Below are 18,491 nucleotides of genomic sequence, written 5' to 3'. Positions count from 1 at the left end.
ACAGAACAAATGCTGATAAGATGACAGGAGCAGAAGTTTATTTTCCTTTCTTTCCCCAACTCTGAATAAATGGGGTGCTGTTTCCTGAAGTAAATTGAATCATTGCTCAAGGTAACAACCAGCAAATGGAATATGCAAAGTGAGATCCTGAAGAGGGGATGGGAAGGGGGACAGAAGGCAGAGAAGGCGGGAGACAGACAAAGACAGATTGAGGGAAAGACTCTAACACCAAGCTTCTTTTAAAGTCTCAGAGGGAAGTCAGTGACTAAAACACAACAGTGTGGGAGAGAGACATGATGTAGGTAGAAAATAAGGTCTTAAAATCTCTCTCCAAATCCACCTTCCCCCTAGGTGATCCTAACTTAGAGCAGGCTGAGCTGACGTGTAAAGCAAGAAGTGTGTGTGTGTGTGTGTGTGTGTGTGTGTGTGTGTGTGTGTGTGTGTGTGTGTGTGTGTGTGTGTGTGTGTGTGTGTGTGTGTGTGTGTGTGTGTGTGTGTGTGTGTGTGTGTGTGTGTGTGTGTGTGTGTGTGTGTGTGTGTGTGTGTGTGTGTGTGTGTGTGTGTGTGTGTGTGTGAGGGGGGGGGGGGGGGGTCATCTGAGCGTAAATGGAGATGTGTGTCTGGCTTCCTGCATGCCCAGCCAGGCCTGTAGAGTTAGTCCCCCTCTCCGCCCTTCCTGCTTCATCTGTCCTTTTCATCTCACTCTTTACCCACCCTTTTTAGCACCACCCCTGAGGGGCATCTGCCACTAACACTCAGCTTTCATTCTCTTCCCTCAAACTCCCTCTGCTTATGTTGTAAATGGAGAAATATCACAGCTAATCCGTCATGTTTATGAATGACACGGGGCCGGGGGAGAGTTGGGGCGGTGTGCCAGAAGAGCGTACGTCTCTGCAGCGTGCCCCCCAGCTCAAATCAGCCAATATGCCCCAGCTGAGACTGCTGTAAAAAAAGAGTATATAGTAGGGAAGGGAGGCATTTCAAAGTAACTTTTTATGGCCTGGATATGGTTTGTCATTATACCTTAATTTCACCCAAAAGTACCAAAAACTGCTCTCAATGGAACTGGATGCATATGTTTGTTGTACAGCAATACATATTTCATATTAAACCGTATTCAGCCAACGATGGTAAAATAACAGTTTAATGGATACTACATGGGCCCTCCTTATTTGATTGTCTTTTATTAATGTGTGCTTGCCACTTTAATTAAAGAGGCCCTATCATGCTTTGGGGTGTGCTTGAAATGCCTTCATTGGACTCCTTTGTTTACTTCTGGAACATAGGTGCCTCACTATGTAACACTTACGCTTCTATATGCTTCTAACATCGGCAGTAGAGGCACACATTACAAATATGAACCTAACACTTACTGTAGGATAAGATGTCCTCTTTAACAAAGCAACACATTCTCTGAAAAAGCATTTCACAAAGAAACACATAGAGGTATATATTTTTATTATATACATTTTATTATCGATGGGAACAAATGATTGATTACTTTAAAGTAACAATGTACTATGACATCAGTATGTTGACTTAAAGTTTCACTATTAGTTCCCCAATGTCATTCAGAGAGAGGAACGGCTGAATTGTTCATGTGTGAAGGATCTTCTGGGGGAGAAACGGCCTGATGATTAATAGATTGACTCTACAATAGTTTCCTCATAATCTCAGGCATTAGGCTAGGGCTTTTTAATGACAAATAAGCAGCGTTCAATTAATTATACAATCTCAAAGGGGATTTATGGAGGAAACAATCAGTGCGGGGCAAAGGGGGAGACGATGCTATTTTTCAATGAGACAGAGAGCCGGTAACCTCGGGTTAGCCGAGCTTCACCTCCTCCTCCTGTATTTTGCTCCAACGTTCATCTTCACAGCAGAAGGAATACAATAAATATATCTCATAATACTTTCCGATTTCCCTCCTTTAGTCAACAATGGTGACATAAAATGTGGTGGATACTATGGTCTCTCGTTGCTCGCCCTTAGTGGTTTTTTCAAAGAGGCTGCATTTGTTTGGCAAATTAATTAACTGCCTTTTAGAGGGACCAGGCTTTAGTGAGACTGTATGCCACTTTGTGCTATAGTGCGCCTGTGCCTCTTGAAACTATTAAAGTCAATTGGAATTAGCTGTTTGGGCCAACTGTGGCACATTCACAGTAATATGCATTAGTGTTGCTCTGCACCTGAAGACTCTACTAATTAAGTAAAGCATATTTTCCTTAGCACAGCTACACTTACTGCTGATTCCTGTTACGACGAAAACTAAATGTTTTTACCAAAAAAAATACAGTACAATAGGGAACAATTGCAAACATATATCAGACAAATTATTGCTTTCTGGAATCCCTTAAGTGGGTAAAGAACAAAGTAGACATTTGCATTCAACAGCTAAACTGGCAACTGCTGTCTTATTATTTTTTTTTATTTTAAATCACCCTGCCAATTATGATAAAGATTGTTAAACAACTGCTGACTTTTCAGAGGGGCCTTAAAACACAAATTAGACACATGTAAACTTAAAGGACAGCAGAAGGAATAATCTTATATAGCAACTTCATACATGTACAGTAAGTATGAAGATTAAAAAACACATTTATAAACGATAAATTAACTGAAAATATTTGAACTGCGAGACCTGCAAAACACACACATTTGTAAAAGTAAACTAAAAGCAGTCATGCTCTGCAACTTAACATTTTCTCATATCAGTTCATCTAAGTCTTTGGGACTTGAAGAGCTATGGCCTCAGGGTAATAATTATATTAGGTATTTTCCAGTCTGCACATTAATATAAACCACAGCAGTCCAGACGCCATGTTTTAAAATAATTTGAAGGTTGACTCAGAGTTCACTCGCCTGTGAACCCTTAAACAACTCTGGAAGATGAATATCAGAATTACCCCGACCACATGATATTAGAAGAGAGTGCTGAGCATTTTGTTTTCCATTATTGGATTACTTACGCAATATCCAGCCAGTGCAGGTACCAGCAGGCGTGTTTGGGAAGTGTGGCTCAAAGGAAGCTCCAGGGAAAAAACCTAATCTTATTCAGACTGTGAGCCAAACAGCACCGGGATGTATCCACCAAATAAATACAGACATAAGATTCTCTGAGGGCATGTAGGGGGAATTCAGACACCTCAATATGTCATTTCTTATTCTTGCTAAACAATGATGCTTTATACTCTAAATGCTTATTTCCATCTAAATAATATGAACCATGCTTTACCTCAAAGATATCCTTTTCACTTAATGAACTGTTCCAGGTATTCTCAAGGCAGCGGTAAGACACACAATATCCTGCAACAATATCCAGGCATGTGGGCAGTAAATATAATAAAAAAGCTACTCAGTGCATTTAATCCAGGTCTATTTTCAAAGATTCAAAGGTTTTGTTACCATAGGTACAATACAGCATAGTTATTGGCAGAGACACTCTTAATTCCCAGGCTCCCCCAACAGTGCAACATACAAGATAGACATTAAAACAAAGCTGCAAGTTAAATGCAGAAAGAAGTAAACTAAGTACTTGTAACATAGAATAATCTAGGTTTACGTAATGCGGCAAACTGTGTAAAGATTAAAGAATATATAATGTTTACTACAACAAGTATATGACATCAATATTTTGAAAACTATCAAATAAAGTATTATCATGCCCTGGTCATATGATAGAAAATGTTTGGGACAAGTTTAACCTCTGTAAACGTTTTTGGCCAGAATGATGGATAGTTTGTTGAGAAAAACTACTCTGTCTGAGTCTAACTTGGGGAGAGTTTAACCAAGCTGCAGGTCACTGATAAAGCCAAGGTTGGACTTGGATGTACAACCTGTCAATCATTAGGTGCTGGATTGTATAAGTACGATCTGTACCCTGTAAGTAGAGCAGGGAAATCAGCAGCATGTGGGTGAAAGTGGTGAAACATTCGAGGAGGAAAACAGATGCCGTCATATTATTGGCACAAAATGGAATAGCTGTCTGCCTTTGTTAATCAAGAGCTCTTACGTTTGGTTGAGTAATTTGGTTTGTGTGAAAACAAAAGCACAATTAACAGTTCCCTCTCCCATGCCAAAGACAAAAAATAATTGAATACGTCAGTTGAACGGGAGCCGAACACAACATTTTGTTGAAGAGGATTCAGGCCGCTTCTGAACGTACGCATAAACCAGGCCTGCAAAACGTTTTTAAAGAACTTTAAACAATTCAATTGGACACAATTGTTGTTATAGGTTCCGAATCAACAACCTCATTTAAAAAAAAAAGCCACAAAGACTCTATGTCTGCTATGACTTTTGGTCAAATATAATTTATTTATGTGTCAAGATTGAATGTTCTGTGATGTTACTGCACCTTAACCTTTATTTGTTTGCATGGAAATATTGTTTTTATGAATTACTTTTTGCTGGTACATGAAACACCAAGACCTAATTGAATCTAGGTCAGCTGATGCATAAGCAGGCCATGAAACAAGTCAATTAAAATGGTGTCCTTGTGATAAACACGATGAGAAGCTCTCACCCTGCTAAATTATCCCATCTTCTTTCTCACTTCTTCTGGATTTTTGAGCATGGAAAGAGAATTAATCGATGTCCCTCAACTTCAAACTATATGCTATGGTGTATTGGGAAAAATGGCTTTGGCTCAGGCTGCTTGGAAAAATAAGCAGAGCTGTCACACTCAGTGGGTAATGTCATCTTTTTTGTTCTGGCTAGAATCTTATCTGGGACGGTTAGCGAGATTGATTCGTAAACTGTGCAAGGATAATCTTCAGGGCAGAGGAAAAAGCAGTGTAAAACGTTGTAAAGTGTCATACTTGAAGACACATCTGTCCCAAATTCCCACACATCTTTGGAAAGGAGCGATGCCACAACAACAATACATCTTGACACACACCTATCTGCAACATGTTGCCACAGCAAGTGACCTGTGACAGCCTCTATGAGCAGATTGTATCCACTCAAAAAAGTCCAACAAATATATCTTATTATTTCCTGAAGGGATTTCCCCTGAAGAATAACCTCAACCAAAGGGTGAAAAGCCTTGTTCCACTCGGGAAGAAAAGGTCAAATCCAATCCGAGGAAGCCACAGAACTAAAGCCGAATGTGACCGGAGAGGTTTTATTTTGAATGGCTTCATTTGGAAAACCCGGTGCAACTGAGGCTTATTTTCTTCTCTAATTTATTTTGAGTTATTCTGTCATGTTTGAGCCAAATGTGATTTCAGCGACATAAAACACATCTTGATTACTTAGACTTTAGGATCAGATTTGCACTAAGTTTTCTTTACATGTTATGGTTTTTGTTTTACAACACCATGATGAATGTTGCATTGCAGTTTGACATCATAGCCTGCTGTTAACATGTCTAACGCACTCCACTTAACCTGAGAGCTTGAGCACATGCAATATTAGCAGAGTACAGATATCTGGCAACACAAGCTCACTGAGTTATTGCTTCTTAAAAGCCTCTTTTCTGTGGAGAGTCTATCATTCAGCAAAGAAAAAGATTGCTGCCACGGTATACACTTTGCAAGAGACTGAAAACGTATGTTGTAATGTCCCACAGCTGAAGCAGACATAGTGGGCTCAGCTTTACCGTCTGGTTGTATCGTTTTATTAAAATTCCCCTCCATAGATGTAACTGCATTAGTCCTGTAATAGCTGGTAAACATCTCCTCAGACTGCACGTGCACACTGTTGCATAAACTGAGCAAACATGTAAACAGTAACATATCACATTTGAATGCTACCTTTATCTGTTTAAACTCAATTAGGTTGATTTAATTAGAGCCAGAACAAGGAGGATGATACTTGAGTTTGTCACTCAATCCATTACGCACAGCAGGTGAGAAGTTTACTCTGAACAGACGCTGCGATTGTGTGTGTTTATTGGTGCACTATGACGACAGATGCTGCAGGAACTGTTCTCATACGAGGGAAATGTAATTTCTCTTCTGATCAATATATATATAATCTGCTAATGGCTTGAGTTTATGTCCAGTGGCCTTGTGTCTTCAGCGGAAATCTGCTCACTGAGGTACTTTTTGAGCCAATGTCCCTTTTATACTGCTCTCATATTTGGCAGCGCACTTCATATGGCCTGATAGCCTGGCAGTGGCTAATGTGTGCAAATTGTCATTGGGAGTCTTTTTATATCAAGCACCAGTGCTCAGCACTTCTTTAGAAGGTGACTTCAGCATTTCTCTTCCTTCCATCTCATTTAGTGTGTAGATCCATTGTTGAATATACAGTGTAGGTCTGTAAAGCAGAACCTGCCCTTGTCTTAGGCTGTCCTTGAGATTGCAGCTCTCAGCAAGGTGGAATAAGAAGGCGGGGAAAATCTTTTTTTAATGTTTTTTTTCACCTTTCAGCTTTGACTTTCATTTATTGTACAGGGTAGCTCAGGGCTGTACGTTCAAGTCATACAGCATAAAGTATATTAGCCCCAGAACACACGTTTAAAAACAAATGTGCTACAAGCAAATCAAACTTGTTCAACTCAGGGTTCCTGACGGGGCAATGGAGTAGCTGCTCAGGAGAATTTATTATAATTTAGGTGGAAAACCAACGTCTGAACTCTAAGTGGAACTGCAAACAAAGCACATGGGAACAACTACAATTCCTTTGGCCTCTGGTTGAATAACTATTTCAGTCTTTACTTTAAGCACATTGCCAATAAACAGAATTCTCTAAAAGTATACAACAAACAAGCCGACATTGAATTACATCGAGATTGATCTTATTTCAGTTTGGTCTTTTTGCCTTGTAAGGAAAAATCTGCAGCAGCTGGGAGTTTTTAAATCACAGCACCAGCTAGTGTTCCTTTGCTTTATTTATTATCACAATGGTAATTATCTATGTGAAGTAAATGAGGGTATTGCTGAGAACTGGAGCTTGATGACGTCAAAGTTCCTAAGTAGGAAACATTCAGAAACCTTCCAGTTGATGTCATGACTTTGTGGCCATTCTCGTCGAGCACAAGTGCACAAAGCAGCTGTAAAATACAATTCCGGGCTGAGCAGGAATGCATTCAGAAGGCCAGAAACCTTTGTAACAGATCATTAATTTTAAATGCACTGCCTGGAGTCATATCAGCTGCCTGCACTGGAGTTACGGGCGATCATCGTGTAACACTACAGGACGGGGAGATGGGTCTGGTGAAAGTGCCCTTGGCCTGGCCTTATGTGTTTTAACAATATCAGAGAGCCACGCTTTAGACATTAAGACAGACATACCATTGTTTTACTGTCCCAATATCGTACAGGGGACTGCAAAACTATAATGTTGACATTGGCTAAAGCATTTTCATATTGAATAAATGTTGTCCCTCGCCCTCTTCTTTACTCCTGAGAGCTGAATAATGATTGTGACTTCTTAAAGAACAGCAAAATGATGATCTCTTGAGCACTTTTTTTTTATAGAATACATTGCAATTTCACAGGAGTTGCTTTTTATTTCGCATGAATTGTCACATCCAATTACTATATTCAACACGCATCCATGCTCCAAGGCTTGCTGCTGGCTATTGTGTTTGATCAGGTATACGTTTGACTCGCTGTAGAATCGGCTAATTGTCTGTGCGACCTTGAACAGGCTGAAGGGAGCTTGGACAGCAGCTAGCTTGTAAAATTAAATCCCTTTCCCCCTCCTCCCCGTCTTTCTCCATTTGGATGAACACCTTTGAATGTGCGGTTTTTCAGATTAGACCATTCCCTCTTTCAGCCATAGGTGTATGTTTTAAGAAAATACACGTTTATAGGCTTTAGCTCTTCTTCCTAGAAAATGTAATTAATGTGTAATTATTAAAAGTTAAATATTGTTGGTGTGACTGTTTCAGCACTTTTTAATTGTATGTCTTGATTGTAAATGAACAAAATACATTCATTAATTCATATTAATGTGAACGATGATCACAGTCAGTGATGGAAGAAGTACTCAAATAAAAGTAGGAATACTTTAGTCTTAAAATACATAATTACAAGAAATAGTCCAGAATGGGATATGTGACTTTGCTAAAATTACATAAGTACTATCGGGTAAATGTACTCAAAGTAAGAAAACTAATAGTACTCAGTTTTGCACTACCGTATACCGTTTAGTATAACATTACTATAGAATATTATTATTCAGCTTTTATCACCAATATTTTTTTAAATACTGGGTAGATTAGTTTTAAAGTATAGCATTATATCATTTGTTTTTAAATGTAAAATGTAGCTACTGACTATGGGGTTTAAATCAATGTAGTAGTGTAGAAGTACACTTAGCACAACATGGAAATACTCAAGTAAAGTGCAAGTATGTCCAAACAGTACTTAAGTATATTATTTGAGTACCTATACTTTGTTACAATGCTCGACTGATCAAAATACTAAACCTATTGTGAGGCAACATTTTAATTTACAAATAGAGCTAATTGAGTTGTTGAAGCTTATCACATTAAAGCCACAAATTAATAGGAAACACCATCCATAACCATGCAATCAAAGTTAATGGCTGTAAAGCAATATGAACAAGTTTACAAGAAAAAGGTCATTTGGGGAATTTCTGTATGTTTGAATGGCTCTGTCATCCAGCTAAACTCTCCTGCTTTAACTATGATATTAAGTACATATGGCCACTGTGGGACTGAGGTGAGTGGTTATTGTTTTAATAAGCTGTACATTAGTAGTGTGCAACAACAAGCAAACGCGGTGCAAGTCACAAAGAAACTTTTAACAAGAGTGACGCCAGGGCAGCTCTCATTACCTTAATGGATACCCAAAGGGATAAAGATGGCTTATATAATATATATTACACAGCATGTCAAGGACTGTGAGTGATAAACCAAATAATGATGCATGGGCCAAGATGTCCAATATAACTTACAGTGCATCAACTGCCAAGAAAATGTATTTCTTTTTAAAGTATGCATTATATAGGCTGGGGGTTCATTAAAACATGCAACAAAATCCATTAGTCTAAACATAATGTCAGTTCATGCAGGGACACAGAGTTGCATGGGAAAGTTTTGCGGTTCAGTCTGAAGTCACTCGTTTGTAATACAGTGTATTTCTGAGAAGATTTATCCATCGAAGTGGTTTCTCATGCCAGATACCCAAAAGCATTGTTGGAAGGTGGCCATGATTGTCGTTTGGCTGTTTGCAGGCTGTGGCATCTCAAAGCTGTTTCCAGACTGATGTCTCCTCATGAAAGTTTAATGAAGAAAGTGTTTTCCAAAAAAGGTGCCGTTTACGAGAACGGCGGAAGAGTCTAATTAGCCATATCACAGCAGGGGAAGGGGAACTTAAAGGTGTACATAAACCTCATTGGCATTCAGCATAAGCAGGACGTGTTTAGCAGATTTACACTAAGCTAAAAATTCCACACTGCACCCTCTCTGCGAGCTTCAGCCAGAGCTGATCCGGCTCTGATTTTCTGTCACTAAAAGAACATGTTTTGAGCGGGGAGCAGAGTTATCTCCTCTCACATCTGAACGAAGCCCGCTCTCCTTCCTGTTGTCAGTAAGAGGAGACACAGGCAGGAACAAGACAGCTCATTCAACAAGCTGAGCCACCTGCCATCATCAAAGAACTGCAAGGCCCCACCTCCCCTGAACACATCTACAGCCATTGTAGATGTGGTTACTACTGTTTTTCGGGAACAAAATGTTCCCGATTACAGACATAACATATATCTTCTCACAACCCTCCATGTTCAATTTGACCATAGGTCTTCATTGTGTGTTCTTGTCAATAGTTAAATGTCATGTGCGTTAGAGATAATTACTGCTTGTAAAGGAGAGAAAATGAAAATGTTGATTTATTTATTTATTTATTACCTCCTTATTGATCTTGGGATGTTATTGTAGGGTCGACCACAAATAATAACTAATCTGAATCCAAAAATTAAACATGTGTTTTGCTCCTCTTACTCTATCACTACACACACACCCCTCTACATATGATAAATACAAATACTACTCATGCTGTTGCTGTTAAAGACTTTCTGAACCTGAACTCATCTCTAATGTCTCTCTTGTGTCCCCAGAGGACCAGCTGCCCCCGGGGTTCCCCACCATAGACATGGGCCCCCAGTTGAAGGTGGTGGAGCGAACACGCACTGCCACCATGCTCTGTGCCGCCAGTGGCAACCCCGACCCCGACATTTCCTGGTTCAAAGACTTCCTCCCCGTCAACACCACCACCAACAACGGGCGCATTAAACAACTCAGATCAGGTAGGCTTGCCACTGCTGAAAACTGACTTAAAACAGGAAGCCTTCTTCTTCTGGTGTCCTCTATCTGATCTGCTCCCCCTGTATCATTCTCTTCTTCCTCCCACGATTTAACCTGTCATTTGCCTTTTATTTTTGTAGGTAATGGCATTGTTTCTACTACTTCCTGTCCTGTATCTGTGTGCCCGGTGTGTGTGTCTGTAGTGTGTCTCCCTTTGTCTTCCAGTGTTGTCATGGCTGTAGGATTGTCCCTCTGTGTGTGCTGGCTTCTGCCCTGACCTCTGCCTCATTGCTCACTGCTGTGACTCTTTACTAAGAATTATTTTGCTGTTTTGTGGTGATTTCCTTCAACTGCATTGGTGCAGAATTTGTATTGGATCCAACCTTCTTAATTTCCTATGCCTTTTATAAAAAAGGAAAAAGGATTAATATTCAACATCTGGTTTCATTCAGAACCTGCCAAGGAGTGCACTTGATTTTAAAATGGGAAAGCATGCAGAAAAGCAAATTAATCATCCTCCTTGTGGATTTGTTGAGATAGAGGGATCATTAAACGTCCTCTAAATAAATATTTCCTTTGCATACAATCTGTTGTCTATAACTGGACACTAATCAGCCACAGTAGTGTGTACAACTTCACAAGGCTTTTTCCCCTGATTCTTTGGATTTACAGCCCCTGCTTAAATGTTTTTATTTGCCTGTGACATGACCCTAATAAACCCATTCGCTTGAAAATTCCCAGTTTGATTTCAATATCTCAATAAAGGAGATTTCTTTTTTTTCAAATAAATACTAAAATCATAGCTGCAGCTTTATGTGCCAGTTCAAGGTGACACATTACAAAAACTATTTGTACATTTTCAGTTGTATATGTGTGACCGTGTGTCTTCAGATTCCACAGCTGTCCTATGTTTAACCTGTTAACCTTGCTGACTTGTTTTCAACAGAATTGTGTAGAATTAACCCGTATTTCTAATGATTCACGTAGAGTTGATAAAGCATTAACGAAACCTCTGTTAACTAAACTCACTTAAAGAATATAATCATATTCTTATGCTGTCTTTCTTCTCTCTATATTTTTAAATCTACAGAATCCTTTGGTAAGTGCTTAGCTCTAAAGCACACATCACCCCCCACTAATTTCATGTTTCCAACAAATATTAAAATGCATGGCATGCATTTTACTAACGGATAGTTTAGAGTCAGGGCTAATACTAGAGACACATACACTATTCCCTCACTGTCCCACCACCAGCTGTAGCACCACCTTTACCTGCAGATAATAACACCAAACGTTAGCTTAGCATTGTCATACACTGACCCGAGTAATGAACTTAACTCACATGTGTGTTACTCACTCACTGACCCCCCACTCACTCACTTATCTGTAACACCAGCACACTAAGAGACTTTTAGGGAGGTGACCAGCTCAGTTTAGCTCAGGTGAAGCAAGGGTTGTTTACAAATGTCTGCTCTGATCTCACACACAAAGTCCTCAAAGTCTTTCCCCTCAGTAGACGGTCTTCAGAAGCTATTGCCACTTCCAAAATGGCACCTCCCCGTGGTACACCAATGTACTTCTCTCTGACCCATGATTTTCTATGACGAATCCTGTACAGAACAATACTTATTCTCTCTCTCTCTCTCTCCTTTCTCTCGTACCTCTATTTACGTACCCTGTTAAATCTAATTTGATTCTTCTTCCAAAGCCCCCAGCCTCTATCTACTCGTACTAATGCTTCTTCTTTCTAATCTTATTTGCATTCATATTATCCACCCAGGTGGTACACCAATAAGAGGTAAGAGTGCTGAACTGACGTTCACAGAATGAAAATAATACAAATTCATTCTTGCTGTCAACCCATCCATTCACTTGAATCACCTCCATTTCTGTCCTGTTTACCGAGACCAAATCCCATTACGTTCATACGGACCTTCCTATTATTTGTCCTGTTCTGTTCACTAAATTTGTATTCCATTTTTGTTTGTCTATGCTTTATTTACTCCTTTGTATTCTGGTTTTCAAGAGCCTGTGCAGCTCAGTTGTGATATGCTTGCCTTGGCTCAAATAAGCATATCCAATGACAATTATTTTTTTAAACTATATTTTTTCCGTTCATTTTTGTTTTCTTTTTGGCCATAGCGAATCATTTGTCCCTCTTTTTGTCCAACTAAAACAACCAAGCATTTTTCCCCCTTAGCTGTTCTTGTTCAGCACTAAAACATATGCACAGATGCTGTGGAATCACGCAGGCATGCTGAAGACAACATTGCCTCTCCTCTGCTTTTTTCTCCCAAAGAAATCTTTCTATCTTTGCAAACTATTTTTTCCATTTCTTCTATTTGCTTTCCTCTCCTGTACCTCTACAAAAAAGCCCAAACAACCACTTTTTTGATAAAGTTTCTACGGTGCTTTTTTTTCTCTTTCACCTATTTTTTTTACTTTTCTTGGGTTTGGAGAATATTTTACTTTTTGACTTTTTTTCTTCAGGGTTTGGGGAAGGCAAACAGTAGAGTCTGGCGAGGACCTGATTGCCTCATTTTTGCATTGTGAGATGAAGCTGAGGAGTTGTTGATGCATAAAACCATTTTTCCCTGGGTCATGTGACACCACACTGCTGATCCCATTAGTGGATTTTTATGGGTGTCTTTTGTAGCAGTGGTTGGTTACTTTCTTGTCCGCTCAGGTCGATATTTTGAATTTTGTCTTCTAATACAATTGCATTTTATTTTTCAGCTAAGGGTTGTCAGAAGGTTGTAAGTTGTGCCGACATACATTTCTTGCCAAGATTTGCATGTCCAAACTTTTGTTACAGAGGGTTATATGTTGCTTTTGACTTATAATACTTCAATTAACATTTTTCCACATATATGAGCAGCATTTTTCAATTTTTTGTAGGGGCTGCATTTTTTGAAAGACACTTCACCTAGATGAAGTCCCAAATTATTTAGTTAGGAGAAAGTTGCACTCAATTTGTGATTGAATATGCTAAAATTCATACTTAAATTTCTTTCTTTCAATTGTCCTCCCTTGTTATGCTGCTTTCTTATACTGTAAACCTTTTTTCGTTTGATCCATGTTTCCCTGAAGCAGTATCACTCATCCCCATATTGACCAGTCCAGTGACATGTTGTATATTGAAGGGCTTGCCCCTATTCTTCAAATGAAATGACTTTTTTTCTTACATTGGCATTATGATGAGTGTCTTTTTAGACCCTATAGCTTTATACGTTATCAGGCTTTTTCTCTAAAGAAGTCATCAACAAGGTAACAGTATTATAGATGGAAGATAACTTAGCTGCTTTTAGTTTCTTCTCTTTTGGATTTGGTTCACAATGTTTTATTTTCCGTTGTTTTTACTTTAGTTACAATAAATATATATGTATTGCAATGTCTTGCATGAATACCATGTTCAGCTTTAGTAGGATAAAAACAGCCGACATTTGACCTCATCCAGTGGATCAGGCTGTGATATTGATGGGGGATAAACTTTAAAATATATAGATTTATAGGAACAGATAGCATTTTATAAGATATTGAACAACTGTCCTCAGTCTGTCCGACTACTGAGGCTAGATGAAGGGGGCTGATGTTGCCCCCTTTGAGGTCAAACAACTTCTTACATTTTTGTTTGTGAACTTGTTGTGAAAAATGTTATTTTAACCAAACAAACCCCACCACCCCATTTGCTATTCCCAACCAGGAGCCCTCCAGATAGAGCAGAGCGAGGAGTCGGACCAGGGGAAGTATGAGTGTGTGGCGACCAACAACGACGGGACCCGCTACTCTGCCCCCGCTAATCTATATGTCAGAGGTAGGAGACACGCGTGGGATACAAAGGCATGCTTCTGTCAAATATTATCATAACTTTCTCTTAAAAATTCACGAGGAACCTTTAAATCAGCCAATAAAGTCTGCAGGGCCACTTCCTGTGAGGCCGCTGTAAGTATGCTTTGTCTCTGATGCTTTGGTTCTCTTCTAATTATAATTTGTTTTTGCACTCAACTTACCTGCACTGATTTGAACCTATGAAATCTGCTCTGGTGTGTGTTTCTGCTCCTTCCTGTTGATAATCCTGAGTCTAACACCAACGAATAGACTGCCTGCTGAGTGTATCCACTAATCGCCTTTCAAACCGGACTGACTCTTCCCCAGCAGTGAACACATCCTCTCTGGCCTTTCCCTCTCTATTGATCAACATTAGAAGGACACATTCAATCTCACTAGTTTTACTGACAATGACATTTAACAATTATTATATATTCAATACCAGTTTAAAATAAATGGTTGTAATGTAAATGGTAATTAATGATCCTAGACTTTTATTGCTACACATTATTTGTGTTTCCATAAATGTATTTGTCTGGGTATTTTTAATTATCACACCAGAAATCTGTACGGGAATGGTTAAAAATAAATTAAACATCCTCAATTGAGTAAAACGTTTTTAAGCTCAATACGTTTGTTTTGCTTTAAAACTAATCCAAGAAGAGTTTCTCCATGTCTCTCATAGATGGGTAGTGGATCTACTTCTTTGTACTAGCACTGTACAGCCATGTGTAAAATGTAGCCATTTACCGACAAATTTGTCCAAACCAGTGATGGAAACGGGCTTGATAACATTTCGTTTTTGTCAACAATTCAAAAGAACGCTTTAAGTAACACATTTGTCAGGATGTAGTCTTTCACTCTTTAGAAGCCACAACCTTTTATGCAGCTGTCGTTACTGCTTCTCACTTTTACTTGCATGCAGCAGTCAATAACTCACATGCAAATTCCACTGTAACTCTTCCAGTTATGTGAAAGTAATGTATCAATTAAAACATATGAGGAAGCAGGTATATTTCAAATTAATTTCTTAATGCAGAATCTATAGTCTTCTGTCTTATGGTTGGCATGTGAAATCAATGACCACCCTTAGTTGCAGTATTCACAATATATAAAAGAGCAAAATGCATTGATTGTAATTACTATTAAAGTGTTATCACATGAAATATTGTATTAAAAATAAACATTATTTCTTATCCTATATGTCACCTTGTTATTTGGGTGCCAGTGTGATACAGGGTGCTCCCTGCACACTGGAGACAGGAGGTCCTTCGACTTGTTAAAGTTGCATTTAAAAACCTAAAACAGGCCTTTTTACTCTCTGTGTTTCCCTTGTTCTTCTCCTTTCCTTATTTTATTTTGTTCTGCATCACATTTCCTTCATCCCTCAGAGCTACGAGAAGGTTGGTGTGTTTTGACTTTTTGAACACAACACAAAACAGTTCATTTGTCACAAAAATATATATTTTTTCAAAAATAATTTCACTTTAATTGATATTCGTTTTAATCTTTGTCGCTCATTCAATGTACATGTTCCCATTGAAAATGCCCCCGGTGCTTGACTGTCCTACAGATGGTGCATGTTTGATTCATTGTGGTGGGTGGGCGGGGGGGAACAATATTTGCATCTGTCAGAGCATGTTCACCTCTTAGTACCTACTGCTAGTCGTCCCTCTCGACTAAAGCTTCACCCTGTCAGTGTTCCTGCTTGGTTCTGAAGACAAACAACACTGGTAAAGCACATTTTATTTACAACACCAGTATGAACAATGTCCTTGATTATACTGTAGGCTCCTGGAACGAATAGCAGCAGCTCTACATAGATGCAAAATTGCTCCATACGAGCATGATCTATCTCTCCAGAGCCATTCAAGCATCACTACACTCACATTCTCCTTGTGGTGCTCTCTTTTATTGAAGTTAGAAGTAAAACAAATATATATATATATATATATATATATATATATATATATATATATATATATATATTAAAGCAAAAATCAATCCTTTTGTTGTAATTGGCACTAAAGTCAAGCGCCAAGCGGTAAAGAAAACAACTTTGCCCTCAGAGATAACACTCTCCCTCTGAAGATAATGTTTCTGCACAGAAGGTCTTGAAAGAATAAAGTATTTAGTGCGTTATCCACGAGACTTGACAAATGTAATGATATTCAAATGAGCAGGATAATATTATGTCTGTGGGGAGCGTGATCCAATTGGATATTAATTAAATATTGAGTGAGAGAAACGTTGTATTTAATAATGCAAGCAGTTCCCCTGGATTTCCTCTCTGGAGAGCTGCAGTCTGCTAACATAATGGGCTTTGTGAATTAGATGCAGGAAGTGTGTGCCTGTGTTGCTGTGGAATAAACCTGCACAAAATAATAGTTTAGAGTCGCAGGAAAGCGTATAGAGGGAGTTTACACAGCAGGGTCTGTTAACAGGTAATACATAAGTAATCAGAACTTTAAAGGGAATTACTACTTTCAAGGTGAAAAATGTCATCTTTGTTGAATACCACAAGCAGTAACAATGACTTTATTTCAGTCCTCACTTAATGTTTAATATCAATACCTGGTATTTCTGTTTGTTTCCCTTATGCTGTAGATATCAAACGCCATATGTTCTTAAATATGTTTGGGTAAAACCGAAGGAGCAATCACAAATGTGCTATCCCGTGTTAAGATGTTGCCCCACTCTCAAAGTGTTTCTTAGTTCTCCCTGGACCTTGAACGTGCACTTTCCACATTTATAACCTGCAGCAGCCCCAGACTAACCTTCCATTACACAGTGTGCTCCACGTCTTCCTCCTGACCCCGTTACTTCTGATTTTACCCCAGCAGCCCTCTCCTCCGCCTAACAGAGTCACGTATTGTTCTTGTATGCATGACGGATTACTGCTCCCCTCCAAAAGGCCTTGAAGCCGCCCATGTGAATTATGAATGTTAAACATTTCAGTTCACCTTAAGAGTGTTACCTTTTCTTTCAAGTTTTACTTTGGAGAATATTGTTGGGGCGAATGTGTATCTGCTAGAGCTGTCAAGTGATATGGGCCACTTAAATCCAGATTACAATCAAGAGAGCTGTAGGAAAACATACTTTTAATGATCATACTTTATTAGATTTGAAGTTATTGCGTGAGCAAAACTTTTTTTAAAGTGCTGCACAATGATTACTTTATAAACTGTACATAAGTAGTTGAAAAGCTTTTATCATTGATATTTAATGTAAAAGCATCCTCTCCTCCAAATAAAACATGTGGCTTGCCTCGATCTTTTACTTGTTCTGAGGTAAAGTTATATTTCACATCCTCTTTGAATAAGCTATTTTCTTCTATTCATCTTAAACTGAATTGAGGCCTGCAGTCCTGTTCAAATTATTTGAATTAAAAACAGTTAATCTTTTCGATGCAATCATTCAAAGGCTCAGACTGATTTGCACAACCACAGGACGAAGTACAATGTTAATGCTTTAAGCGTTAGCATAATTGCTCTTCTTGTTACACGTTAAAGACTTCCCATTGAATTCAGCAGCATAAAGAAAGTATGAATAACTTCACTTTCTTCCTCTAGGCTGTCTGTCTGAGTTCACAGGTCGAAAGACACTTTCAAAAGTAATATCCAGGCAGGGAACATTATTAAAGGTTATTGTGTTTGCACACATTGTATCCAAGGTGTGAATGCATAACATTTGACACCCCTGGTTTCTACTTGAAATGAGCCTGAATGGGACAGTAACATAATTCCCATTTTGAGGTGTCATACATGTCATTGTGTGATGTGAGGATGTGGCACATTATCTCACATCAGCTGGAAACAGAATGTCCTTTTATTTTGTTGTATACAACTGGGAAGTGCTCTGGTCTCTCAGCACTTTCTCTATATCTGTACCAGTGATACAGTGTTTCGTGCATGATGCTTGTGTTGATGTTAACCCATTCTCCATTGAAAATCTTTGATCAAATGTGATTTCTAAACATTCATCCAACATAAGATTTTATTCTTGCAACAATTCCAACTTTAACATTACTTCAATCCTGTTATATAATATATAAATGTTAAACAATCAGTCTTTATAATGCATTCCCTGCTGTGTTTTTACGCCGTGTTTAATGTTTTTCAGTACGCCGGGTGCCACCACGATTCTCCATCCCACCCGTAGACAATGAGATCATGCCGGGCGGCAGCGTCAACATCACGTGCGTGGCAGTGGGCTCGCCCATGCCGTACGTCAAGTGGATGCTGGGAGCAGAAGACCTCACGCCTGAGGACGACATGCCCATCGGACGCAACGTGTTGGAGCTCACAGACGTGCGACAGTCGGCCAACTACACCTGTGTGGCCATGTCCACGCTGGGGGTGATCGAGGCTGTGGCACAGATAACGGTGAAAGGTAAAGAGGCTTCTTCATAATAAATGTCTGAAATGTCATCAGTAAGCTC

At 39.0% G+C, this 18,491-nt stretch overlaps 2 protein-coding genes across 29 annotated transcripts in view; one reads left to right on the top strand and one right to left on the bottom strand.

Moving 5' to 3' along the window:
* Positions 1 to 18,491, bottom strand: part of LOC307031877 (uncharacterized protein) — a 187,885-nt gene that overhangs the window by 6,964 nt on the left and 162,430 nt on the right. The window lies entirely within an intron of this gene.
* Positions 1 to 18,491, top strand: part of LOC307031874 (receptor-type tyrosine-protein phosphatase delta) — a 121,858-nt gene that overhangs the window by 63,681 nt on the left and 39,686 nt on the right. For 11 of the 28 annotated variants that reach the window (XM_079669392.1, XM_079669402.1, XM_079669381.1 and 8 more), the window contains exons 5-10: positions 10,036 to 10,224; positions 11,313 to 11,321; positions 12,003 to 12,020; positions 13,926 to 14,036; positions 15,442 to 15,453; positions 18,173 to 18,442. In XM_079669392.1, coding sequence (XP_079525518.1) covers positions 10,036 to 10,224; positions 11,313 to 11,321; positions 12,003 to 12,020; positions 13,926 to 14,036; positions 15,442 to 15,453; positions 18,173 to 18,442 — 609 coding nt within the window. The remainder of the gene's footprint in view (positions 1 to 10,035; positions 10,225 to 11,312; positions 11,322 to 12,002; positions 12,021 to 13,925; positions 14,037 to 15,441; positions 15,454 to 18,172; positions 18,443 to 18,491) is intronic. The other 17 variants (XM_079669404.1, XM_079669405.1, XM_079669403.1 and 14 more) reach the window with 2 other exon arrangements.

The sequence above is a fragment of the Notothenia rossii genome (genome assembly GCF_949606895.1).
Source record: "Notothenia rossii genome assembly, chromosome: 3".
Lineage (NCBI taxonomy): Eukaryota > Metazoa > Chordata > Actinopteri > Perciformes > Nototheniidae > Notothenia > Notothenia rossii.
The sequence above is the reverse complement of the archived record's forward strand: the minus strand, read 5'-3'. Positions and strand labels throughout refer to the sequence as shown.